This window comes from Aphelocoma coerulescens, unplaced genomic scaffold (genome assembly GCF_041296385.1).
Source record: "Aphelocoma coerulescens isolate FSJ_1873_10779 unplaced genomic scaffold, UR_Acoe_1.0 HiC_scaffold_347, whole genome shotgun sequence".
Lineage (NCBI taxonomy): Eukaryota > Metazoa > Chordata > Aves > Passeriformes > Corvidae > Aphelocoma > Aphelocoma coerulescens.
In genome coordinates, this window is record NW_027183690.1 from 83,264 (window position 1) to 110,446 (window position 27,183).

Below are 27,183 nucleotides of genomic sequence, written 5' to 3' on the forward strand. Positions count from 1 at the left end.
CATTAACCCCGCCCCTTTGTGGGCGTGTTCCCCGTAGTGGGCGTGGCCTGTATGTTAATTACCATAATGGGCGTGGCCTGTTGGCAGCGGGCTCTCCCCTCCGCATTAACCCCGCCCCTTTGTGGGCGTGTCCCCCGCAGTGGGCGTGGCCTGTATGTTAATTACCATAATGGGCGTGGCCTGCGGGCAGCGGCCCTGTCCCTCCGCGTTAACCCCGCCCCTTTGTGGGCGTGTTCCCCGTAGTGGGCGTGGCCTGTGTGTTGATTACCATAATGGGCGTGGCCTGCAGGCAGCGGGCTCTCCCCTCCGCGTTAACCCCGCCCCTTTGTGGGCGTGTCCCCCCGCAGTGGGCGTGGCCGGCGCGGGCGGCGCGCAGGGGCCGGGGGGCGATGGGGCTGCGGCCGGGGGGGGCTCCGGGGGTCCCGGGGGGGGTCCCGGGGGGGGCCCGGGGGGGGCCCCCGGCGCTGCTGCCGCTGCTGCTGCTGCTGCTGCCCGCGGGCGCCGCCGCCAAGTTCGTGCGGGGCCGCGTCAGCACCAAGGAGGTGAGCGGCGAATTTGGGGCGGGGGGCGGCCGGGGCGGGGGGGGGGGGGGGGCGCGGGACCCCCCCGGGGGCGTCTCGGCATTTCCCCGGTTCCAGATCGCGACACCCTGCCCCCCTCCCCTCCCCCCCCCCGCTTTTATATCGCGATGCCCCAGGAGGCGCCGGGACCCCCCCCACCCCCCCCCCTCAAAGATGGACCCCCCCCCCCCCCCAAACTTGGACCCCCCCGCCCCCCAAATCCCCAATCCCCCAAATCCCGGATCGCCCCGAAATCGAAAGCCCCGAATCCCCCAAATTTGGGTCCCTCCCAAATCCCTGAATCCCCCAAATTTGGGTCCCTCCCAAATCCATGAATCCCCCAAATTTGGGTCCCTCCCGAAACCCCGAATCCCCCAAATTTGGGTCCCTCCCGAAACCCTGAATCCTCCAAATTTGGGTCCCTCCCAAATCCCTGAATCCCCCAAATTTGGGTCCCTCCCGAAACCCTGAATCCTCCAAATTTGGGTCCCTCCCAAATCCCGAATCCCCCAAATTTGGGTCCCTCCCAAATCCATGAATCCCCCAAATTTGGGTCCCTCCCAAATCCCGAATCCCCCAAATTTGGGTCCCTCCCAAATCCATGAATCCCCCAAATTTGGGATCCCCAAATCCCGAATCCCCCAAATTTGGGTCCCTCCCGAAACCCTGAATCCCCAAATTTGGGTCCCTCTCAAATCCCTGAATCCCCCAAATTTGGGTCCCTCCCGAAACCCTGAATCCTCCAAATTTGGGTCCCTCCCAAATCCCGAATCCCCCAAATTTGGGTCCCTCCCAAATCCCTGAATCCCCCAAATTTGGGTCCCTCCCGAAACCCCGAATCCCCCAAATTTGGGTCCCTCCCGAAACCCCGAATCCCCCAAATTTGGGTCCCTCCCGAAACCCTGAATCCCCCAAATTTGGGTCCCTCCCAAATCCCGAATCCCCCAAATTTGGGTCCCTCCCAAATCCCTGAATCCCCCAAATTTGGGTCCCTCCCAAATCCCGAATCCCCCAAATTTGGGATCCCCAAATCCCGAATCCCCCAAATTTGGGTCCCTCCCAAATCCCGAATCCCCCAAATTTGGGTCCCTCCCAAATCCATGAATCCCCCAAATTTGGGATCCCCAAATCCCGAATCCCCCAAATTTGGGTCCCTCCCGAAACCCTGAATCCCCAAATTTGGGTCCCTCCCAAATCCCTGAATCCCCCAAATTTGGGATCCCCAAATCCTGAATCCCCCAAATTTGGGATCCCCAAATCCCGAATCCCCCAAATTTGGGTCCCTCCCGAAACCCTGAATCCCCCAAATTTGGGTCCCTCCCAAATCCCTGAATCCCCCAAATTTGGGATCCCCAAATCCCGAATCCCCCAAATTTGAGATCCCCAAATCCCCAATCCCCCAAATCCCGGATCGCCCCGAAATCGAAAGCCCCGAATCCCCCAAATTTGAGTCTCTCCCAAAATCCTGAATCCCCTAAATTTGGGATCCCCAAATCCCTGAATCCCCCCAAACCCCTGAACCCCCCAAACCTCGAATCCCCCAAAATCCTGAATCCCCCAAATCCCCCAAATTTGGGATCCCCAAATCCCGAATCCCCCAAATCCCGAACCCCCCAAATCCCGGATCGCCCCGAAATCGAAAGCCCCGAATCCCCCAAATTTGGGTCCCTCCCAAAACCCTGAATTCCCCAAATTTGGGTTCCCCAAAACCCTGAATCTCCCAAATTTGGATCCCCCAAACCCTGAACCCCCAAATCCCCAATCCCCCAAATTTGGGATCCCCAAATCCCCCAAATTTGGATCCCCCAAACCCTGAACCCCCAAATCCCCAATCCCCCAAATTTGGGATCCCCAAATCCCCCAAATTTGGATCCCCCAAACCCTGAACCCCCAAATCCCCAATCCCCCAAATTTGGGATCCCCAAATCCCTGAATCCCCCAAACCCCTGAATCCCCCAAATTTGGGATCCCCCAAATCCTGAATCCCCCAAACCCCGAATCCCCCAAATTTGGGATCCCCCAAACCCCGAATCCCCCAAATTTGGGTTCCCCAAGTCCCAAATCCCCCAAATTTGGGATCCCCCAAACCCCTGAACCCCCTTTCCATATCGGGACCCCCCCCAATTCCCACCCGGACCCCCCCTTTTCCCTCTCTCGCTTCCCGGGGGGTTCCCGGGGGGTCCCGGGGGGTCCCGGGGGGGTTTCAGGGACCCCCGCCCCCCCCGTTCCCTCCCGTTGCCGTGGAAACGCGGAGCGGGCCCGTTGCCATGGCAACGGCGGGATGGGGAGGGGTCTCCAGGGGGGTTCTGGGGGGTCTATAGGGGGGTTTTGGGGGAATGCTTTGGGGTCTCTGTTTGGGTCTGGGGTCTCTGTTTGGGTCTGGGGTCTCTGGGGGGGTCCCCGGGAGGTTTTGGGGAGGTTTTGGGGGATTTTGGGGGGTTCCTTTGGGGTCTCTATTTGGGTCTGGGGTCTGTACTTGGGTCTGGGGTCTCTGTTTGGGCCCGGGGTCTGTATTTGGGCCCGGGGTCTGTATTTGGGTCTGGGGTCTCTGGGGGGTTCCCGGGAGGTTTGTTGGGGGGTTTTGGGGGTTCCTTTGGGGTCTGTATTTGGGTCTGGGGTCTCTGTTTGGCTCTGGGGTCTCTGTTTGGCTCTGGGGTCTCTGTTTGGGCCCAGGGTCTCTATTTGGGTCTGGGGTCTCTGTTTGGGTCCGGGGTCTGTATTTGGGTCTGGGGTCTCTGTTTGGGCCCGGGGTCTGTATTTGGGTCTGGGGTCTCTATTTGGCTCTGGGGTCTGTATTTGGGTCTGGGGTCTCTGTTTGGGCCCAGGGTCTGTATTTGGCTCTGGGGTCTCTATTTGGGTCTGGGGTCTCTATTTGGGTCTGGGGTCTCTATTTGGCTCTGGGGTCTCTGTTTGGGCCCGGGGTCTCTATTTGGGTCTGTGGTCTCTATTTGGGCCCGGGGTCTGTATTTGAGCCCGGGGTCTGTATTTGGGTCTGGGGTCTTTATTTGGGTCTGGGGTCTCTGTTTGGGCCCAGGGTCTGTATTTGGGTCTGGGGTCTGTATTTGGGCCCGGGGTCTGTATTTGGGTCTGGGGTCTCTGTTTGGGCCCGGGGTCTGTATTTGGGTCTGGGGTCTCTATTTGGCTCCGGGGTCTGTATTTGGGTCTGGGGTCTCTGTTTGGGTCTGGGGTCTCTGTTTGGGCCCGGGGTCTCTATTTGGGTCTGGGGTCTCTATTTGGGCCCGGGGTCTGTATTTGAGCCCGGGGTCTGTATTTGGGTCTGGGGTCTTTATTTGGGTCTGGGGTCTCTGTTTGGGCCCAGGGTCTGTATTTGGGCCCGGGGTCTGTATTTGGGTCTGGGGTCTCTGTTTGGGCCCGGGGTCTGTATTTGGGTCTGGGGTCTCTATTTGGGCCCGGGGTCTGTATTTGGGCCCGGGGTCTGTATTTGGGTCTGGGGTCTCTATTTGGGCCCGGGGTCTGTATTTGGGCCCGGGGTCTGTATTTGGGTCTGGGGTCTCTATTTGGGCCCGGGGTCTGTATTTGGGCCCAGGGTCTGTATTTGGGCCCGGGGTCTGTATTTGGGCCCGGGGTCTGTATTTGGGTCTGGGGTCTCTGACGCCCCCCGCCCTCCCCAGGACTGGGTTTTCCTCACCCGTTTCTGTTTCCTCTCCGATTTCGGCCGCCTCGATTTCCACTTCCGCTACCCCGAGGTGAGCCCGGGGGGGGTCCTGGGGGTCCCGGGGGGGCTCGGGGGGAGCCCCCAGACCCCCAATTGCCCCCCGGGACCCCTCCCCAATTCAGGCCAAGTGCTGCCAGAACATTCTGCTCTACTTCGACGACCCCTCCCAGTGGCCCGCGGTCTACAGGAGGGGGGGCAAGGTGCGAATTGGGGCTGGGGGCTTTGGGGGGAGGGGGAGGTGCGAATTGGGGCTGGGGGCTTCAAGGGGTAAGGTGGGAATTGGGGCTGGGGGCTTCCAGGGAGGGGCAAGGGGTGAATTGAGGCTGGGGGCTTCAGGGGGGTAAGGTGCGAATTGGGGCTGGGGGCTTCGGGGGGGCGAGGGGGAAATTGGGGCTGGGGGCTTCAGGGGGGGTAAGGTGTGAATTGGGGCTGGGGGCTTCGGGGGGTAAGGTGGGAATTGGGGCTGGGGGCTTCCAGGGAGGGGCAAGGGGTGAATTGGGGCTGGGGGCTTCGGGGGAGGGGTAAGGTGGGAATTGGGGCTGGGGGCTTCGGGGGGGCGAGGTGGGAATTGGGGCTGGGGGCTTCCAGGGAGGGGCAAGGGGTGAATTGGGGCTGGGGGCTTCGGGGGAGGGGCAAGGGGTGAAATGGGGCTGGGGGCTTCGGGGGGGCAAGGTGCGAATTGGGGCTGGGGGCTTCAGGGGACGGGCAAGGTGCGAATTTGGGGAGAGGTCCTTGCAGGGTTTGGCTGTATTTGGGGGGTGAATTTGGGGAGGGGTCCTCACGGGGTTTTGGGTCTATTTGGGGGTGGTTGGGGTGAATTTGGGGAGGGGTCCTTGCGGGGTTTTGGCTGTATCTGGGGGAGGGGTTGGGGTGAATTTGGGGAGGGGTCCTCGCCGGGCGTGGGTGTGTTTGGGGTGGGTTGGGGTGAATTTGAGGAGGGGTCCTTGCAGGGTTTGGCTGTATTTGGGGGGTGTTGGGGGTGAATTTGGGGAGGGGTCCTCACGGGGTTTTGGCTCTATTTGGGGGTGGGGTTGGGGTGAATTAGGGGAGGGGTCCTTGCCGGGCTTTTGCTGTGTTTGGGGGGTGAATTTGGGGAGGGGTCCTTGCCGGGTTTGGCTGTATTTGGGGGTGGGTTGGGGTGAATTTGGGGAGGGGTCCTCGTGGGGCTTTGGCTGTATTTGGGGGTGGGGTTGGGATGAATTTGGGGAGGGGTCCTTGCCGGGTTTTGGCTGTGTTTGGGGGGTGAATTTGGGGAGGGGTCCTCGTGGGGCTTTGGCTGTATTTGGGGCGGTTGGGGTGAATTTGGGGAGGGGTCCTTGTGGGGTTTTGGGGCTCCCTGGGGGGTTTTGGCTGTGTTTCGGAGGTGAATTTGGGGAGGGGTCCTTGCCGGGTTTTGGCTGTGTTTCGGAGGTGAATTTGGGGAGGGGTCCTTGTGGGGTTTTGGGGCTCCCTGGGGGGTTTTGGCTGTGTTTCGGAGGTGAATTTGGGGAGGGGTCCTCGCGGGGCTTTGGCTGTGTTTGGGGGTGGGTTGGGGTGAATTTGGGGAGGGGTCTCGGTGCCCACGCCCCCTCCCCAGGACTGCCTGGCCAAGGAGTCGGTGATCCGGCCCGAGAACAACCAGGTCATCAACCTGACCACGCAGTACGCCTGGTCCGGCTGCCAGGTGGGGCTGGGGGCTTCGGGGGGGGGGGGGAGGGGCCAGGCAGGGCTGGGGGAGGGGATTCATGGGTCTGGGGTCTCCCCGGGCTCAGCGCGACCCCTCCCCCCCCTCCCCACCCCCCCCCCAGGTGCTGCCGGGGGTCTCGGGGAGGGTCCTGAGCTGCTCCAGCGGCCGCAGCTTCCGCTCGGTGCGGGAGCGCTGGTGGTACGTGGCGCTCAGCAAGTGTGGGGTGAGTGACCCGAAACTGCCCGAAACGGCCCCAAAACCGCCCGGAACACCCCAAAATACCCCAAAACCCCCCCAAAATACCCCAAAATACCCCTAAAGTACCCCAAAATACCCCAAATCCCCCCAAACGGCCCCAAAGCTCGGGGCGGGAGCGCTGGTGGTACGTGGCGCTCAGCAAGTGTGGGGTGAGTGACCCGAAACTGCCCGAAACGGCCCCAAAACCGCCCTGGAACACCCCAAAATACCCCAAAATACCCCTAAAGTACCCCAAAATACCCCAAAATACCCCAAATCCCCCCAAAATCCCCCCAAACGGCCCCAAAGCTCGGTGCGGGAGCGCTGGTGGTACGTGGCGCTCAGCAAGTGTGGGGTGAGTGACCCGAAACTGCCCGAAACGGCCCCAAAACCGCCCTGGAACACCCCAAAATACCCCAAAACCCCCCCAAAATACCCCAAAATACCCCTAAAGTACCCCAAAATACCCCAAATCCCCCCAAACGGCCCCAAAGCTCGGGGCGGGAGCGCTGGTGGTACGTGGCGCTCAGCAAGTGTGGGGTGAGTGACCCGAAACCGCCCGAAACGGCCCCAAAACCGCCCTGAAACACCCCAAAATACCCCAAAATACCCATAAAGTACCCCAAAATCCCCCTAAAGTACCCCAAAATACCCCCAAATGCCCCCAAATCCCCCCAAACGGCCCCAAAGCTCGGGGCGGGAGCGCTGGTGGTACGTGGCGCTCAGCAAGTGTGGGGTGAGTGACCCGAAATCGTCCGAAACGGCCCCAAAACCGCCCTGAAACACCCCTAAAGTACCCCAAAATACCCCAAAATACCCCCAAATACCCCAAAAATACCCCCAAATCCCCCCAAATCCCCCCAAACTGCCCCAAAGCTCGGGGCGGGAGCGCTGGTGGTACGTGGCGCTCAGCAAGTGTGGGGTGAGTGACCCGAAACTGCCCGAAACGGCCCCAAAACCGCCCTGGAACAGCCCAAAATACCCCAAAATACCCCAAAATACCCCAAAATACCCCAAAATCCCCCCAAATCCCCCCAAACGGCCCCAAAGCTCGGGGCGGGAGCGCTGGTGGTACGTGGCGCTCAGCAAGTGTGGGGTGAGTGACCCGAAATCGTCCGAAACGGCCCCAAAACCGCCCTGGAACACCCCAAAATACCCCAAAATACCCCAAAATACCCCTAAAGTACCCCAAAATACCCCAAACGGCCCCAAATCCCCCCAAAATCCCCCCAAACGGCCCCAAAGCTCGGGGCGGGAGCGCTGGTGGTACGTGGCGCTCAGCAAGTGTGGGGTGAGTGACCCGAAACTGCCCGAAACGGCCCCAAAACCGCCCTGGAACACCCCAAAATACCCCAAAACCCCCCCAAAATACCCCAAAATACCCCTAAAGTACCCCAAAATACCCCAAATCCCCCCAAACGGCCCCAAGGCTCGGGGCGGGAGCGCTGGTGGTACGTGGCGCTCAGCAAGTGTGGGGTGAGTGACCCGAAATCGTCCGAAACGGCCCCAAAACCGCCCTGGAACACCCCTAAAGTACCCCAAAATACCCCTAAAGTACCCCAAAACCCCCCAAAATACCCCAAAACCCCCCAAAATACCCCAAAATCCCCCCAAACGGCCCCAAAGCTCGGGGCGGGAGCGCTGGTGGTACGTGGCGCTCAGCAAGTGTGGGGTGAGTGACCCGAAACTGCCCAAAACGGCCCCAAAACCGTCCTGGAACACCCCAAAATACCCCAAAATACCCCTAAAGTACCCCAAAATACCCCTAAAGTACCCCAAAATACCCCAAAATACCCCAAATCCCCCCAAAATCCCCCCAAACGGCCCCAAAGCTCGGGGCGGGAGCGCTGGTGGTACGTGGCGCTCAGCAAGTGTGGGGTGAGTGACCCGAAACTGCCCGAAACGGCCCCAAAACCGCCCTGGAACACCCCAAAATACCCCAAAACCCCCCCAAAATACCCCAAAATACCCCTAAAGTACCCCAAAATACCCCAAATCCCCCCAAACGGCCCCAAAGCTCGGGGCGGGAGCGCTGGTGGTACGTGGCGCTCAGCAAGTGTGGGGTGAGTGACCCGAAACTGCCCGAAACGGCCCCAAAACCGCCCTGGAACACCCCAAAATACCCCAAAACTCCCCCAAAATACCCCAAAATACCCCTAAAGTACCCCAAAATACCCCAAATCCCCCCAAACGGCCCCAAAGCTCGGGGCGGGAGCGCTGGTGGTACGTGGCGCTCAGCAAGTGTGGGGTGAGTGACCCGAAATCGTCCGAAACGGCCCCAAAACCGCCCTGGAACACCCCAAAATACCCCAAAATACCCCAAAATACCCCAAAATACCCCTAAAGTACCCCAAAATACCCCAAAATCCCCCCAAACGGCCCCAAAGCTCGGGGCGGGAGCGCTGGTGGTACGTGGCGCTCAGCAAGTGTGGGGTGAGTGACCCGAAATCGTCCGAAACGGCCCCAAAACCACCCTGGAACACCCCAAAATACCCCTAAAGTACCCCAAAATACCCCAAAATACCCCTAAAGTACCCCAAAATACCCCAAAATCCCCCCAAATCCCCCCAAACGGCCCCAAAGCTCGGGGCGGGAGCGCTGGTGGTACGTGGCGCTCAGCAAGTGTGGGGTGAGTGACCCGAAATCGTCCGAAACGGCCCCAAAACCGCCCTGAAACACCCCTAAAGTACCCCAAAATACCCCAAAATACCCCTAAATACCCCTAAATACCCCAAAATACCCCAAAATCACCCCAAATCCCCCCAAACGGCCCCAAAGCTCGGGGCGGGAGCGCTGGTGGTACGTGGCGCTCAGCAAGTGTGGGGTGAGTGACCCGAAATCGTCCGAAACGGCCCCAAAACCGCCCTGGAACACCCCAAAATACCCCAAAATACCCCTAAAGTACCCCAAAATACCCCTAAAGTACCCCAAAATACCCCAAAATACCCCAAAAATACCCCAAAATACCCCAAAGTACCCCAAAATCCCCCCAAAATCCCCCCAAACGGCCCCAAAGCTCGGGGCGGGAGCGCTGGTGGTACGTGGCGCTCAGCAAGTGTGGGGTGAGTGACCCGAAACTGCCCGAAACGGCCCCAAAACCGCCCTGGAACACCCCAAAATACCCCAAAATACCCCTAAAGTACCCCAAAATACCCCTAAAGTACCCCAAAATACCCCAAATCCCCCCAAACGGCCCCAAAGCTCGGGGCGGGAGCGCTGGTGGTACGTGGCGCTCAGCAAGTGTGGGGTGAGTGACCCGAAATCGTCCGAAACGGCCCCAAAACCGCCCTGAAACACCCCAAAATACCCCAAAATACCCCAAAATACCCCTAAATACCCCTAAATACCCCAAAATCCCCCCAAATCCCCCCAAATCCCCCCAAACGGCCCCAAAGCTCGGGGCGGGAGCGCTGGTGGTACGTGGCGCTCAGCAAGTGTGGGGTGAGTGACCCGAAATCGTCCGAAACGGCCCCAAAACCGCCCTGGAACACCCCAAAATACCCCAAAATACCCATAAAGTACCCCAAAATACCCCTAAAGTACCCCAAAATACCCCCAAATCCCCCCAAAATCCCCCCAAACGGCCCCAAAGCTCGGGGCGGGAGCGCTGGTGGTACGTGGCGCTCAGCAAGTGTGGGGTGAGTGACCCGAAATCGTCCGAAACGGCCCCAAAACCGCCCTGAAACACCCCAAAATACCCCTAAAGTACCCCAAAATACCCCCAAATCCCCCCAAATCCCCCCAAACGGCCCCAAAGCTCGGTGCGGGAGCGCTGGTGGTACGTGGCGCTCAGCAAGTGTGGGGTGAGTGACCCGAAATCGCCCGAAACGGCCCCAAAACCGCCCTGGAACACCCCAAAGTACCCCAAAATACCCCAAAATACCCCCAAAATACCCCAAAATACCCCAAAATACCCCAAATCCCCCCAAACGGCCCCAAAGCTCGGGGCGGGAGCGCTGGTGGTACGTGGCGCTCAGCAAGTGTGGGGTGAGTGACCCGAAATCGTCCGAAACGGCCCCAAAACCGCCCTGGAACACCCCAAAATACCCCAAAATACCCCTAAAGTACCCCAAAATACCCCAAAATACCCCAAATCCCCCCAAAATCCCCCCAAACGGCCCCAAAGCTCGGTGCGGGAGCGCTGGTGGTACGTGGCGCTCAGCAAGTGTGGGGTGAGTGACCCGAAATCGCCCGAAACGGCCCCAAAACCGCCCTGGAACACCCCAAAGTACCCCAAAATACCCCAAAATACCCCCAAAATACCCCAAAATACCCCAAAATACCCCAAATCCCCCCAAACGGCCCCAAAGCTCGGGGCGGGAGCGCTGGTGGTACGTGGCGCTCAGCAAGTGTGGGGTGAGTGACCCGAAATCGTCCGAAACGGCCCCAAAACCGCCCTGGAACACCCCAAAATACCCCAAAATACCCATAAAGTACCCCAAAATACCCCTAAAGTACCCCAAAATACCCCCAAATCCCCCCAAATCCCCCCAAACGGCCCCAAAGCTCGGTGCGGGAGCGCTGGTGGTACGTGGCGCTCAGCAAGTGTGGGGTGAGTGACCCGAAATCGTCCAAAACGGCCCCAAAACCGCCCTGGAACACCCCAAAATACCCCAAAATACTCCCAAAATACCCCAAAACCCCCCAAAATACCCCAAAATACCCATAAAGTACCCCAAAATACCCCTAAAGTACCGCTAAAGTACCCCAAAATACCCCAAAAATACCCCAAAATACCCCAAAGTACCCCCAAATCCCCCCAAACGGCCCCAAAGCTCGGGGCGGGAGCACTGGTGGTACGTGGCGCTCAGCAAGTGTGGGGTGAGTGACCCGAAATCGTCCGAAACGGCCCCAAAACCGCCCTGAAACACCCCAAAATACCCCTAAAGTACCCCAAAATACCCCAAAATACCCCTAAAGTACCCCAAAATACCCCAAAATACCCCCAAAATACCCCAAAATACCCCAAAGTACCCCCAAATCCCCCCAAACGGCCCCAAAGCTCGGTGCGGGAGCGCTGGTGGTACGTGGCGCTCAGCAAGTGTGGGGTGAGTGACCCGAAATCGTCCGAAACGGCCCCAAAACCGCCCTGAAACACCCCAAAATACCCCAAAATACCCCTAAAGTACCCCAAAATACCCCAAAATACCCCAAAATACCCCTAAAGTACCGCTAAAGTACCCCAAAATACCCCAAACGGCCCCAAAATACCCCAAATCCCCCCAAACGGCCCCAAAGCTCGGGGCGGGAGCGCTGGTGGTACGTGGCGCTCAGCAAGTGTGGGGTGAGTGACCCGAAATCGTCCGAAACGGCCCCAAAACCGCCCTGGAACAGCCCAAAATACCCCAAAATACCCATAAAGTACCCCAAAATACCCCTAAAGTACCCCAAAATACCCCAAAATCCCCCCAAAATCCCCCCAAACGGCCCCAAAGCTCGGGGCGGGAGCGCTGGTGGTACGTGGCGCTCAGCAAGTGTGGGGTGAGTGACCCGAAATCGTCCGAAACGGCCCCAAAACCGCCCTGAAACACCCCAAAATACCCCAAAATACCCCAAAGTACCCCAAAATACCCCTAAATACCCCAAAATCCCCCCAAATCCCCCCAAATCCCCCCAAACGGCCCCAAAGCTCGGGGCGGGAGCGCTGGTGGTACGTGGCGCTCAGCAAGTGTGGGGTGAGTGACCCGAAATCGTCCGAAACGGCCCCAAAACCGCCCTGGAACACCCCAAAATACCCCAAAATACCCATAAAGTACCCCAAAATACCCCTAAAGTACCCCAAAATACCCCCAAATCCCCCCAAAATCCCCCCAAACGGCCCCAAAGCTCGGTGCGGGAGCACTGGTGGTACGTGGCGCTCAGCAAGTGTGGGGTGAGTGACCCGAAATCGTCCGAAACGGCCCCAAAACCGCCCTGAAACACCCCAAAATACCCCTAAAGTACCCCAAAATACCCCCAAATCCCCCCAAATCCCCCCAAACGGCCCCAAAGCTCGGGGCGGGAGCGCTGGTGGTACGTGGCGCTCAGCAAGTGTGGGGTGAGTGACCCGAAACCGCCCGAAACGGCCCCAAAACCGCCCTGGAACACCCCTAAAGTACCCCAAAATACCCCAAAATACCCCTAAAGTACCCCAAAATACCCCAAAATCACCCCAAATCCCCCCAAACGGCCCCAAAGCTCGGGGCGGGAGCGCTGGTGGTACGTGGCGCTCAGCAAGTGTGGGGTGAGTGACCCGAAACTGCCCGAAACGGCCCCAAAACCGCCCTGGAACACCCCAAAATACCCCAAAATACCCCTAAAGTACCCCAAAATACCCCTAAAGTACCCCAAAATACCCCAAAATACCCCAAAAATACCCCAAAATACCCCAAAGTACCCCAAAATCCCCCCAAAATCCCCCCAAACGGCCCCAAAGCTCGGGGCGGGAGCGCTGGTGGTACGTGGCGCTCAGCAAGTGTGGGGTGAGTGACCCGAAACTGCCCGAAACGGCCCCAAAACCGCCCTGGAACACCCCAAAATACCCCAAAATACCCCTAAAGTACCCCAAAATACCCCTAAAGTACCCCAAAATACCCCAAATCCCCCCAAACGGCCCCAAAGCTCGGGGCGGGAGCGCTGGTGGTACGTGGCGCTCAGCAAGTGTGGGGTGAGTGACCCGAAACCGCCCGAAACGGCCCCAAAACCGCCCTGGAACACCCCAAAATACCCCAAAATACCCCTAAAGTACCCCAAAATACCCCTAAATACCCCAACCCCCCCAATACCCCTAAAGTACCCCAAAATACCCCAAAATACCCCAAAACCGCCCCCAAAATACCCCCAAAGTACCCTGAAATACCCCTAAAGTACCCCAAAATACCCCAAAATACCCCCGAAACACCCAAAATACCCCAAAATCACCCCAAACATCCCCAAATCACCCCAAAACCTCCTTGAAACTCCCCAAAATATGCCCCAAACACCCAAAAACCTCCCCAGAATGCCCCATAATGCCCCAAAACACCCAAAAGCACCCCAAAACCACCCTGAAACAACTCAAAATACCCCAAAACTCTCCAGAATACCCCGAAATACCCCAAAACTCCCCCAAATCACCCCAAAACCGCCCTGAAACACCCCAAAATAGCACAAAATACCCCCAAACACCCGCAAAACACCCAAAAACTCCCAAAATTACCCCAAAACCAACCTGAAACATCCCAAAATACCCCCCAAACACCCAAAACTCCCCCAAATCACCCCAAAACCGCCCTGAAACACCCCAAAATACCCCAAAATACCCTCAAACATCCCGGAAATGCCCCAAAACTCCCCAAATCACCCCAAACCTCACCCTAAACCACCCCCGAAATACCCCCAAAACTCCCCAAAAACCTCCCAAAAATCCTCCGAACCCCCAGAAATAAAAACCAAAAACCCCCAAAACCTCCCCAAACTCCCCCGCCCCCCTCTAAAACCCCCAACAACCCCCCCAAAAACTCCCAAAAACCCAAAAACCGCCCCAAAAACCCCAAAACCGCCCCAAAAAACCCCAAAACCTCCCCCTAAAAAAACAAAAAAAAAAATCACCCCCACCCCGCCATAAAACCCCAAAAACCCTCCAAAAAAAACCCCCCAAAAATCCCCAAAAAATCAAAAAAAATCCCCCAAAATTCCCAAAAAAATCCCAAAAAAAATCCCCCAAAAATCCCAAAAAATCCCCAAAAAATCCCCAAAATCCCCCAAAAATCCCAAAAAATCCCCCAAAAATCCTCCAAAACCCCCAGAAAAAAAAACCAAAAACCCCCAAAACCTCCCCAACCCCCCCACCCCCTCTAAAACCCCCAACAACCCCCCCAAAAACTCCCCCAAAATCCCAAAAAAACCCCAAAAAACTCCCAAAACCCCAAAACCGCCCCAAAAACCCCAAAACCGCCCCAAAAACCCCAAAACCTCCCCCTAAAAAACCAAAAAAAACCCCCGCACCCCTGCCATAAAACCCCAAAACCTCCCCAAAAACCCTCCAAAAAACCCCCCAAAAAATCCCCAAAAAATCCCAAAAAATCCCCAAAAACCCCAAAAATCCCCCAAAACCCCAAAAAGCCCCAAAAAGGCCCAAAATGCCCCAAAAGGGCGGCGGGCTGGAGCTGGAGTACGAGATGGTTCTGACCAACGGCGACTCCTTCTGGACCCGGCACTTCTCGGCCGACGAGTTCGGTGCGGCTCCTTTTGGGGCTGGGGGCTTCATTTGGGGCTGGGGGCTTCATTTGGGGCTGGGGGCTTTGGGGGCTGTCAGGGGCTGGGGGTTATTGGGGTTCATTTGGGGCTGGGGGCTTCATTTGGGGCTGGGGGCTTTGGGGGCTGTCAGGGGCTGGGGGTTATTGGGGTTCATTTGGGGCTGGGGGCTTCCATTTGGGGCTGGGGGCTTCCATTTGGGGCTGGGGGCTTCAGGGGCTGGGGGTTATTGGGGTTTATTTGGGGCTGGGGGCTTCATTTGGGGCTGGGGGCTTCGTTTGGGGCTGGGGGCTTTGGGGAATGCCAGAGGCTGGGGGTTATTGGGGTTTATTTGGGGCTGGGGGCTTCATTTGGGGCTGGGGGCTTTGGGGAATGCCAGGGGCTGGGGGTTATTGGGGTTTATTTGGGGCTGGGGGCTTCCATTTGGGGCTGGGGGCTTCATTTGCGGCTGGGGGCTTCGGGGGCTGTCAGGGGCTGGGGGTTATTGGGGTTCATTTGGGGCTGGGGGCTTCATTTGGGGCTGGGGGCTTCGTTTGGCGCTGGGGGCTTCGGGGGCTGTCAGGGGCTGGGGGTTATTGGGGTTTATTTGGGGCTGGGGGCTTCCGTTTGGGGCTGGGGGCTTCCATTTGGGGCTGGGGGCTTCAGGGGCTGGGGGTTATTGGGGTTTATTTGGGGCTGGGGGCTTCATTTGGGGCTGGGGGCTTCGTTTGGGGCTGGGGGCTTTGGGGAATGCCAGAGGCTGGGGGTTATTGGGGTTTATTTGGGGCTGGGGGCTTCATTTGGGGCTGGGGGCTTTGGGGAATGCCAGGGGCTGGGGGTTATTGGGTTTATTTGGGGCTGGGGGCTTCCATTTGGGGCTGGGGGCTTCCATTTGGGGCTGGGGGCTTCAGGGGCTGGGGGTTATTGGGGTTTATTTGGGGCTGGGGGCTTCATTTGGGGCTGGGGGCTTCGTTTGGGGCTGGGGGCTTTGGGGAATGCCAGAGGCTGGGGGTTATTGGGGTTTATTTGGGGCTGGGGGCTTCATTTGGGGCTGGGGGCTTTGGGGAATGCCAGGGGCTGGGGGTTATTGGGGTTCATTTGGGGCTGGGGGCTTCCATTTGGGGCTGGGGGCTTCCATTTGGGGCTGGGGGCTTCAGGGGCTGGGGGTTATTGGGGTTTATTTGGGGCTGGGGGCTCCGATTTGGGGCTGGGGGTTTCCGTTTGGGGCTGGGGGCTTCGGGGGCTGTCAGGGGCTGGGGTTATTGGGGTTTATTTGGGGCTGGGGGCTCCGATTTGGGGCTGGGGGTTTCCGTTTGGGGCTGGGGGCTTCGGGGGCTGTCAGGGGCTGGGGGTTATTGGGGTTTATTTGGGGCTGGGGGCTTCATTTGGGGCTGGGGGCTTCATTTGGGGCTGGGGGCTTCGGGGGCTACCAGAGGCTGGGGGTTATTGGGGTTCATTTGGGGCTGGGGGCTTCGTTTGGGTCTGGGGGTTTCATTTGGGGCTGGGGGCTTCCATTTGGGGCTGGGGGCTTTGGGGGCTGTCAGGGGCTGGAGGTTATTGGGGTTTATTTGGGGCTGGGGGCTTCCATTTGGGGCTGGGGGCTTCATTTGGGGCTGGGGGCTTTGGGGGCTGTCAGGGGCTGGGGGTTATTGGGGTTTATTTGGGGCTGGGGGCTTCCATTTGGGGCTGGGGGCTTCAGGGGCTGGGGGTTATTGGGGTTTATTTGGGGCTGGGGGCTCCGATTTGGGGCTGGGGGTTTCCGTTTGGGGCTGGGGGCTTCGGGGGCTGTCAGGGGCTGGGGTTATTGGGGTTTATTTGGGGCTGGGGGCTTCATTTGGGGCTGGGGGCTTCGGGGGCTTGGGGTTATTGGGGTTTATTTGGGGCTGGGGGCTCCGATTTGGGGCTGGGGGTTTCCGTTTGGGGCTGGGGGCTTCGGGGGCTGTCAGGGGCTGGGGGTTATTGGGGTTCATTTGGGGCTGGGGGCTTCCATTTGGGGCTGGGGGCTTCGTTTGGGGCTGGGGGCTTCGGGGGCTGTCAGGGGCTGGGGGTTATTGGGGTTTATTTGGGGCTGGGGGCTTCATTTGGGGCTGGGGGCTTCATTTGGGGCTGGGGGCTTCCGTTTGGGGCTGGGGGCTTCATTTGGGGCTGGGGGCTTCGTTTGGGGCTGGGGGCTTCATTTGGGGGTCAGGGGTCCCATTTGGGTCTGGGGTCCCATTTGGGTCTGGGGGCTTCATTTGGGGGTCAGGGGTCCCATTTGGGTCTGGGGTCCCAGTTGGGTCTGGGGGCTTCATTTGGGTCTGGGGGCTTCATTCGGCTCTGGGGTCCCATTTGGGTCTGGGGTCCCAGTTGGGGGTCTGGGGTCCCATTTGGGTCAGGGGTCCCAATTGGGTCTGGGGTCCCAGTTGGGGGTCAGGGATCCCATTTGGGTCTGGGGTCCCAATTGGGTCTGGGGTCTCATTTGGGTCTGGGGTCCCAGTTGGGTCTGGGGTCTCATTTGGGTCAGGGGTCCCAATTGGGTCTGGGGGCTTCATTCGGCTCTGGGGTCCCATTTGGGTCAGGGGTCCCAATTGGGTCTGGGTCCCATTTGGGTCTGGGGGCTTCATTCGGCTCTGGGGTCCCATTTGGGGGTCTGGGGTCCCATTTGGGTCTGGGGTCCCATTTGGGGGTCTGGGGTCCCATTTGGGTCAGGGGTCCCAATTGGGTCTGGGTCCCATTTGGGTCTGGGGGCTTCATTCGGCTCTGGGGTCCCATTTGGGTCTGGGGTCCCATTTGTGTCAGGGGTCCCAATTGGGTCTGGGGGCTTCATTCGGCTCTGGGGTCCCATTTGGGTCTGGGGGTCCCAATTGGGTCTGGGGGCTTCGTTGCCCCCTCCTCCTCCCTGCCGCGTTTGTCCTTTTGGGGCTCTTTCCGAGCTTTTCGGGGCTCCAAAAACTCCGCGTTTTTTTCCTTTTTGGGGAGGGGGCTTTCCCGGGGGGGATGGGGGGGGTCTGGGGGTATTTTGGGGAGGGGTCTCCTGCAGCCCCCAGCCCCAATTGCGGCCCCGCGCAGGGATCCTGGAGACCGACATCACCTTCCTCCTCATCTTCGCCCTCATCTTCCTCCTCTCCTGCTACTGCGGCTGTGAGTGCGGGGGGCGGAATTTGGGGAGGGGGCGGCGGGGGGGGGGGGGTGGGGAATTTGGGGAGGGGGAGGCGGTGGGGGGGGGGTGTGGGGAATTTGGGGAGGGGTCTCAGAGCCCCCCGCCCCCTCCCCAGACCGGCTCAAGGGGCGGCAGCTGCTCCACACAACCTACAAGATGTTCATGGCGGCGGCCGGGCTGGAGGGTGAGCAATTGGGGCTGGGGGCTTCTGGGGGGGTCTGGGGGCTTCGGGGGGGTCTTATTTGGGTCTGGGGGCTTCTGGGGGGTCTGGGGGGGAGCAATTGGGGCTGGGGGCTTCTGGGGGGGCTTAATTGGGGCTGGGGGCTTCTGGGGGGGTCTGGGGGCTTCTGGGGAGGGTCTGGAGGGGGAGCAATTGGGTCTGGGGGCTTCTGGGGGGGTCTTATTTGGGTCTGGGGGCTTCGGGGGGGGTCTGGGGGGGAGCAATTGGGGCTGGGGGCTTCTGGGGGCGGCTTATTTGGGTCTGGGGGCTTCTGGGGGGTCTGGGGGCTTCTGGGGGGTCTGGAGGGTGAGCAATTGGGGCTGGGGGCTTCGGGGGGGGCCTGGAGGGTGAGCAATTGGGGCTGGGGGCTTCTGGGGGGTCTGGGGGCTTTGGGGGGGTCTTATTTGGGTCTGGGGGCTTCTGGGGGGGCTGGAGGTTGAGCAATTGGGGCTGGGGGCTTCGGGGGGGCCTGGAGGGTGAGCAATTGGGGCTGGGGGCTTCGGGGGGGGTATTTGGGTCTGGGGGCTTCTGGGGGGTCTGGAGGGTGAGCAATTGGGGCTGGGGGCTTCTGGGGGGGTATTTGGGTCTGGGGGCTTCTGGGGGGTCTGGGGGCTTCTGGGGGCTTCTGGGGGGGGTCCGGAGGGTCTGGAGGGGGAGCAATTGGGGCTGGGGGCTTCTGGGGGGGGTCTTATTTGGGTCTGGGGGCTTCGGGGGGGGTCTTATTTGGGTCTGGGGGCTTCTGGGGGGTCGGGGGGGAGCAATTGGGGCTGGGGGCTTCTGGGGGGTCTTATTTGGGGCTGGGGGCTTCAGGGGGGGTTATTTGGGTCTGGGGGCTTCTGGGGGGTCTGGAGGGTGAGCAATTGGGGCTGGGGGCTTCGGGGGGGGCTTATTTGGGGCTGGGGGCTTCTGGGGGGTCTGGAGGGTGAGCAATTGGGGCTGGGGGCTTCTGGGGGGTCTGGAGGGTGAGCAATTGGGGCTGGGGGCTTCGGGGGGGGTATTTGGGTCTGGGGGCTTCTGGGGGGGCCTGGAGGGTGAGCAATTGGGGCTGGGGGCTTCGGGGGGGGTTTATTTGGGTCTGGGGGCTTCGGGGGGGGTCTGGGGGGTGAGCAATTGGGGCTGGGGGCTTCGGGGGGGGTTATTTGGGGCTGGGGGCTTCTGGGGGGGGATTTGGGGGTAATTTTGCGGGATTTGGGGCGGTTTTGGGGGTGGTTTCTGGGGCGGTTTTTGGGGCGATTTTTGTGGTTTTTGGGGCGGGTTTTGGGGGGAATTTGGGAGTTTTTGGGGTGGTTTTTGGGGCGGGTTTTGGGGGGAATTTGGCGGTTTTTGGGGCGGCTTTTTGGGGGCTTTTTGGGGGTTTTGGGGGCGGTTTTTGGGGGGAATCTGGCGGGATTTTGGAGGTTTTTGGGGTGGTTTTTGGGGGGAATTTGGGGCAGTTTTTGGGGTGGTTTTTGGGGGGATTTGGGGTGTTTTTTGGGGCAGTTTTTGGGGACGATTTGGCGGGATTTGGGGCGGTTTTTGGGGTGGTTTTTGTGGGATTTGGGGTGATTTTGGGGGGGTTTTGGGCTGTTTTGGGGGGGAATTTGGCGGGATTTGGGGCGGTTTTTGGGGTGGTTTTTGGGGGCATTTTGGGGGTTTTTGGGGGCGTTTTTGGGGTGGTTTTTGTGGGATTTGGGGTGATTTTGGGGGGGTTTTTGGGCTGTTTTTTGGGGGGAATTTGGCGGGATTTGGGGCGGTTTTTGGGGTGGCTTTTGGGGTGGTTTTTGGGGGGGAATTTGGGAGTTTTTGGGGTGGTTTTTGGGGTGGTTTTTGTGGGATTTGGGGTGGTTTTTGGGGGTTTTTGGGCTGTTTTTTGGGGGAATCTGGCGGGATTTGGGGCGGTTTTCGGGGTGGTTTTCGGGGAGAATTTGGCGGGATTTGGGGCGGGTTCTGGGGTGGTTTTTTGGGGCGGATTTTCGGGGGAATTTGGGGATTTTTGGGGCGGTTTTTGGGGGGAATCTGGCGGGATTTGGGGCGGGTTCTGGGCTGTTTTTTGGGGGAATCTGGCGGGATTTGGGGGCGGTTTTTGGGGCGGTTTTTGGGGTTTTTTTGGGGGAATCTGGTGGGATTTGGGGGCGGTTTTTGGGGCGGTTTTTGGGGTGAATCTGGTGGGATTTGGGGGCGGTTTTTGGGGCGGTTTTTGGGGTTTTTTTGGGGGAATCTGGCGGGATTTGGGGGCGGTTTTTGGGGCGGTTTTTGGGGTGAATCTGGCGGGATTTGGGGCGGTTTTTGGGGTTTTTTTGGGGGAATCTGGCGGGATTTGGGGGCGGTTTTTGGGGCGGTTTTTGGGGTGAATCTGGTGGGATTTGGGGGCGGTTTTTGGGGCGGTTTTTGGGGTTTTTTTGGGGGAATCTGGCGGGATTTGGGGGCGGTTTTTGGGGCGGTTTTTGGGGTGAATCTGGCGGGATTTGGGGCTGTTTTGGGGCAGTTTTTGGGGTGAATCTGGCGGGATTCGGGGCGGTTTTTGGGCTGTTTTTTTGGGGTGAATCTGGCGGGATTCGGGGCGGTTTTTGGGCTGTTTTTTGGGGGAACCTGGCGGGATTCGGGGCGGTTTTTGGGGCGGTTTTTGGGGTTTTTTTGGGGTGAATCTGGCGGGATTCGGGGCGGTTTTTGGGGTTTTTTTGGGGGAATCTGGCGGGATTTGGGGCGGTTTTTGGGCTGTTTTTTTGGGGTGAATCTGGCGGGATTTGGGGTGGTTTTTGGGCTGTTTTTTGGGGTGAATCTGGTGGGATTTGGGGCGGTTTTGGAGGTGGTTTTTGGGGCAGTTTTTGGGGTGAATCTGGCAGGATTTGGGGTGGTTTTTGGGCTGTTTTTTTGGGGTGAATCTGGTGGGATTTGGGGCGGTTTTGGGGGTGGTTTTTGGGGCAGTTTTGGGGGTGAATCTGGCGGGATTTGGGGCGGTTTTTGGGCTGTTTTTTGGGGTAAATCCGGTGGGATTTAGGGCTGGTTCCGGGGTGGTTTTTGGGCTGTTTTTTGGGGTGAATCTGGCGGGATTCGGGGCGGTTTTTGGGCTGTTTTTTGGGGTGAACCTGGCAGTTTTTGGGGGCGGTTTTTGGGGAGGGGGTTCTGTGGGGTCGTTATTTGGGTCTGGGGTCTGTGTCGGGGGGAATTTGGGGAGGGGTCTCACGGCGCGACCCCTCCCCAGTTGCGAGCCTGCTGCTGAGCTGCGTCTACTGGGCCCAGTACGGCTGGGACGGGGTGGGGCACGCGGCCCTCAAGCTGCTGGGTACGGGGATTTTGGGGAGAATTCCGGCGGATTTGGGAAAATTCGGGATTTGGGACAATCCGGGGGTGGGGCAGGCGGCCCTCGAGCTGCTGGGGATGGGGATTTTGGGGAGAATTCTGGCGGATTTGGGAAAAATCGGGGGAGGGGGGATCTGGGGGAATTGGGGAAAAATTGGGGAAAATTCGGGGAAAATTTGGGAAATATTCAGGGAAATGTTGGGGAAAATTTTGGGAAAATCTGGGGAAATCTGGGGGAAAATTGGGGGGAGCTGGGGAAAAATTGGGGGAAATTCAGGGAAAATTTGGGGAAAAAATCAGGGAAAATTGGGAAAAATTCAGGGAAAATTCGGGAAATATTCAGGGAAAAATTGGGGAAAATTCGGGGAAACTTTTGGGAAAAAATCGGGAAAATTTGGGGAAATTCAGGGAAACATTCTGGGAAAATTCGGGAAAAACATCAGGAAAAATCTGGGGAAAATCCAGGGGGGTTCGGGAAAAATTCGGAAAAATTCAGGAAAAGTTCAGGAAAAAATTGGGGAAATTCAGGAAAAAATCGGGAGAAAACCGGGAAAAATTCGGGAAAATTCAGGGGAAATTCGGGGGAAAAAACCAGAAAAATTTGGGGAAAATCTGGGGGGGAACTGGAAAAATTCAGAAAAATTCAGGAAAAATTTGGGAAAAATTTGTGATAAAATGGGGCAAATTTGGGAAAAATTCGGGAAAATTTGGGGCAAATTCGGGGGATTTGGGCAAAATTTGGGGGGATTTTGGGGAGGTTTGAGGGAGTCTGAGGGGGTGTGGGGGGGGGTTGGGGGAATTTGGGGGGGTCTGGTGGGTTTGGGGGGGGTCCTGGAAAAATTTGGGGAAAATTTGGGGGGATTTGGGCAAAGTTGGGGGGGGATTTGAGGGAATTTTGGGGGATTTGGGGGATATTTTGGGGGGATTTGGGGATTTTTTGGGGCGGGATTTTGGAGATAATTTGGGATTTTGGGGGAGGATTTTGGGGATAATTTGGACGGGATTTGAGGGAATTTTGGGGATATTTTGGGGTTTTGGGGGGTGGATTTTGGGGATATTTTGGGGGGATTTGAGGGAGAATTTGGGGGGGGATTTGGGGATTTTTTGGGGTGGATTTTGGGGATATTTTGGGATTTTGGGGGGCAGATTTTGGGGCTACTTTGGGGGGATTTTCGGGGGAATTTTGGGGAGATTTGGGGATTTCTTGGGCGGGATTTTGGGGATATTTTGGGATTATTGGGGGCGGGATTTTGGGGATATTTGGGGGAGGATTTTGGGGATAATTTGGGGTTTTTTTGGGGGGGATTCGGGGGAGATTTGAGGGCCGCCCCCTCCCCGCCCCCCCCAGGGAAGCTCCTGTTCTCCATCAGCTTCCTCATCTTCCTCCTGATGCTGATCCTGCTGGGCAAGGGCTTCTCCGTCACCAGGTACGGCCACTGAGTGGCCACTCAGCGGGCACTCACTGGTCACTCACTGGTCACTCACTGGTCACTGTGGGGGTCACACTCAGGGGTCACTCCGGGGTCACTCAGGGGTCACTCAGGGGTCACTCTGGGGTCACTCCGGGGTCACTCAGGGGTCACTCTGGGGTCACTCACTAGTCACTCACTGGTCACTCACTGGTCACTGTGGGGGTCACACTCCGGGGTCACTCAGGGGTCACTGTGGGGGTCACACTCAGGGGTCACTCAGGGGTCACTCAGGGGTCACTCAGGGGTCACTCTGAGGGTCTCTGTCGGTCAGGTTTGGGGGTCACTCAGTGGTCACTCAGGGTCACTCTCAGGGTCGCCCTCTGGTCACTTTGGGGGTCACTTTGGGGGTCACTCGGTGGTCACTCTGAGGGTCACTGCGGTCCCTCAGGGGTTACTCTGGGGGATCCCTGAGTGGTCACTCGGTGGTCACTCGGTGGTCACTCAGGGGTCACTCAGTGGTCACTCGGTGGTCACTCTGAGGGTCACTGAGGTCACTCAGGGGTTACTCTGGGGGATCCCTGAGTGGTCACTCAGTGGTCACTCGGTGGTCACTCTGAGGGTCACTGCGGTCACTCAGGGCTCACTCTGGGAGATCCCTGAGTGGTCACTCAGTGGTCACTCCGTGGTCACTCGGTGGTCACTCTGAAGGCCCCTCAGGGGTCCCTCAGGGGTCACTCTGGGGGATCACTGAGTGGTCACTCGGTGGTCACTCGGTGGTCACTCGGTGGTCACTCAGGGGCCGCATCAGCCCGGGGGGCTCGGTCCGGCTGTCGGTGTACATGACCCTGTACAGCATCGCCCACATCGCCCTGCTCACCTACGAGGCGCAGGTGAGACCCCTCCCCAAATTCACCAAAACCCCCCACATTCACCCCAAAATTCACCCCAAATTCACTCCAAAATTCACCCCAAATTGACCCCAAAATTCACCCCAAATTGACCCCAAAATTCAGCTCAAATTGACCCCAAAAAGCCCCCAAATTCACCCCCAAATTCACCCCCAAACCCCCCAAATTTACCCCAAATTCACCCCCAAATTTACCCCAAATTCACCCCCAAATTCAGCCCAAATTCACCCAAAATTCAGCCCAAAATTCACCCCAAATTCAGCTCAAATTCAGCCCAAAATTCAGCCCAAAATTCATCCCAAATTCAGCCCAAAATTCACCCCAAAATTCACCCCAAATTCAGCCGAAAATTCAGCCCAAAATCAGGCCAAAAAGCCCCCAAATTCACCCCAAATTCACCCCAAAATTCACCCCAAATTCACCCCAAAATTCAGCCCAAATTCACCCCAAATTGACCCCAAAAAGCCCCCAAACTCATCCCCAAATTCACCCCCGAACCCCCCAAATTTACCCCAAATTCACCCCAAATTCACCCCAAATTCACCCTAAAACCCCCCAAATTCATCCCCAAATTCACCCCAAAATTCACCCCAAAATTCACCCCCAAACCCCCCAAATTTAGCCCAAAATTCAGCCCAAATTCGGCCCAAAAAGCCCCCAAATTTAGCCCAAATTCACCCCAAAATTTACCCCAAATTCACCCCAAATTCAGCCCAAAAACCCCCAAATTCACCCCAAAATTCCCCTGGAGAATTTTGAGTCATTTTTGGGCTATTTTGGGGGCCATTTTAGGCCTATTTTTGGGCTATTTTGGGGCTGTTTTGGGGTTATTTTGGGGCTATTTTGGGTCATTTTGGGGTTATTTTGGGGCTATTTTGGGGCTATTTTTGGGCTGTGTTGGGGCCATTTTAGGCCTATTTTTTGGGCCATTTTAGGTCTATTTTGGGGCTATTTTGGGGCTATTTTTGGATTATTTTGGGGCCATTTTAGGCCTAATTTTTGGGCTGTTTTGGGGCCATTTTAGGCCTATTTTTTGGGCCATTTTGGGGCTATTTTGGGGCTATTTTTGGATTATTTTGGGGCTATTTTTGGATTATTTTGGGGCCATTTTAGGCCTATTTTTGGGGGCATTTCGGGGCTATTTTGGGGCTATTTTTGGGTTATTTTGGGGCTACTTTAAGTCTATTCTGGGGCCATTTTAGGCCTATTTTTGGGGCTGGTTTTGGGGTTATTTTTGGGCTGGTTTTGGGTTATTTTGGGGCTATTTTGGGGCTATTTTTGGGCTGTGTTGGGGCCATTTTAGGCCTAGTTTTTGGGCCATTTTAGGTCTATTTTGGGGCTATTTTTGGGCGGTTTTGTGGCCATTTTCAGCCTATTTTGGGGTTATTTTGGGTTATTTTTGGGCTATTTTTGGCCTGTTTTGTGGCCATTTTCATCCTATCTTTGGGACTATTTCAGGGCTATTTCGGGGCTATTTCGGGGCTATTTCAGGGCCATTTTAGGCCTATTTTTGGGGCTATTTCAGGGCTATTTCGGGGCTATTTCGGGGCTATTTCGGGGCTATTTCAGGGCTATTTCAGGGCCATTTTAGGCCTCTTTTTGGGGCTATTTCAGGGCTATTTTAGGGCTATTTTGGGGCTATTTCAGGGCTATTTCAGGGCCATTTTAGGCCTATTTTTGGGGCTATTTCAGGGCTATTTTAGGGCTATTTCGGGGCTATTTTTGGGCCTATTTTTGGGCTATTTCGGGGCTATTTCTGGCCTGTTTTGTGGCCATTTTCATCCTATCTTTGGGACTATTTTAGGGCTATTTCGGGGCTATTTCAGGGCTATTTCAGGGCCATTTTAGGCCTCTTTTTGGGGCTATTTCAGGGCTATTTTAGGGCTATTTTAGGGCTATTTCGGGGCTATTTCAGGGCCATTTTAGGCCTATTTTTGGGGCTATTTCAGGGCTATTTTTGGGTTATTTTTGGGCCATTTTGGGGGCCATTTTAGGCCTATTTTTGGGGCTATTTTGGGTTATTTCAGGGCTATTTTTGGCCTATTTTTGGGGCTATTTCAGGGCTATTTCGGGGTTATTTCAGGGCTATTTTTGGCCTGTTTTGTGGCCATTTTCATCCTATCTTTGGGGCTATTTTTGGGGTTATTTTTGGGCTATTTTTGGCCTGTTTTGTGGCCATTTTCAGCCTATCTCTGGCACCATTTCAGGGCTATTTCGGGGCTGTTTCGGGGCTATTTTGGGGCTATTTCAAGGCCATTTTAGGCCTCTTTTTGGGGCTATTTTAGGCCTATTTCAGGGCCATTTCAGGCCTATTCCCACCGCTCATTTCCAGCCTCTCCCGCTCTCCTTTTTCCCCATTTCCCACCCATTTCCCGCGCTCCTTTCCCATTATCCCCCCCCCCATTTCCTCCCCCCCGCCTCGGGGGTCCCCCCTGACCCTCGGGGGGGTTTTTGGGGGGTGGGGGGCAGTTCTTTGACCCCGGGCAGGTGCTCTACACCTACGAGTCGCCGGCGGGCTACGGCCTGATCGCGCTGCAGTTCGGGGCCTTCGCCTGGTTCTGCGGCGCCGTGGCCGCCACCGTCAGCGCCGTGCCCGAGCGCCGGCACTTCTACCTGCCCTTCCTGGGGGCCTACACCCTCTGGTGGGTCTGGGGGCTCCTGGGAGGGGTCTGGGGGCTCCTGGGTGGGTCTGGGGGCTCCTGGGATGGGTCTGGGGGCTCCTGGGAGGGGTCTGGGGGCTCCTGGGGGCTCCAGGGTGGGTCTGGGGGCTCCTGGGATGGGTCTGGGGGCTCCTGGGGGCTCCTGGGATGGGTCTGGGGGCTCCTGGGTGGGTCTGGGGGCTCCTGGGATGGGTCTGGGGGCTCCTGGGATGGGTCTGGGGGCTCAGCGCCGTGCCCGAGCGCCGGCACTTCTACCTGCCCTTCCTGGGGGCCTACACCCTCTGGTGGGTCTGGGGGCTCCTGGGGGCTCCTGGGTGGGTCTGGGGGCTCCTGGGATGGGTCTGGGGGCTCCTGGGGGCTCCTGGGATGGGTCTGGGGGCTCCTGGGTGGGTCTGGGGGCTCCTGGGATGGGTCTGGGGGCTCCTGGGATGGGTCTGGGGGCTCAGCGCCGTGCCCGAGCGCCGGCACTTCTACCTGCCCTTCCTGGGGGCCTACACCCTCTGGTGGGTCTGGGGGCTCCTGGGAGGGGTCTGGGGGCTCCTGGGTGGGTCTGGGGGCTCCTGGGATGGGTCTGGGGGCTCAGCGCCGTGCCCGAGCGCCGGCACTTCTACCTGCCCTTCCTGGGGGCCTACACCCTCTGGTGGGTCTGGGGGCTTCTGGGGGCTCCTGGGAGGGGTCTGGGGGCTCCTGGAGGCTCCTGGGAGGGGTCTGGGGGCTTCTGGGAGGGGTCTGGGGGCTCCTGGGTGGGGTCTGGGGGCTCCTGGGAGGGGTCTGGGGGCTCCTGGGTGGGGTCTGGGGGCTCCTGGGTGGGTCTGGGGGCTCCTGGGAGGGGTCTGGGGGCTCCTGGGATGGGTCTGGGGGCTCAGCGCCGTGCCCGAGCGCCGGCACTTCTACCTGCCCTTCCTGGGGGCCTACACCCTCTGGTGGGTCTGGGGGCTTCTGGGAGGGGTCTGGGGGCTCCTGGGTGGGTCTGGGGGCTTCTGGGATGGGTCTGGGGGCTCCTGGGGGCTCCTGGGAGGGGTCTGGGGGCTCCTGGGATGGGTCTGGGGGCTCCTGGGTGGGTCTGGGGGCTCCTGGGATGGGTCTGGGGGCTTCTGGGATGGGTCTGGGGGCTCCTGGGGGCTCCTGGGATGGGTCTGGGGGCTCCTGGGAGGGGTCTGGGGGCTCCTGGGGGCTCCTGAGATGGGTCTGGGGGCTCCTGGGTGGGTCTGGGGGCTCCTGGGATGGGTCTGG

At 58.3% G+C, this 27,183-nt stretch overlaps 1 protein-coding gene across 1 annotated transcript; it reads left to right on the forward strand.

Annotated features, from left to right (window-relative positions):
* Positions 1-389: 389 nt before the first annotated feature.
* On the forward strand, positions 390-26,873 carry LOC138101597 (transmembrane protein 145-like; the record flags this gene model as incomplete). The annotated part of the gene is made up of 16 exons (XM_068999358.1): positions 390-542; positions 4,193-4,267; positions 4,359-4,436; positions 5,813-5,899; positions 6,024-6,125; positions 14,251-14,335; positions 17,381-17,452; positions 17,587-17,655; positions 20,873-20,953; positions 22,319-22,397; positions 23,179-23,272; positions 25,760-25,932; positions 26,178-26,234; positions 26,397-26,453; positions 26,534-26,590; positions 26,817-26,873. Coding segments are annotated over exons 1-16 (1,376 nt in total), but the record flags the coding sequence as incomplete, so codon positions are not given.
* Positions 26,874-27,183: the final 310 nt, after the last annotated feature.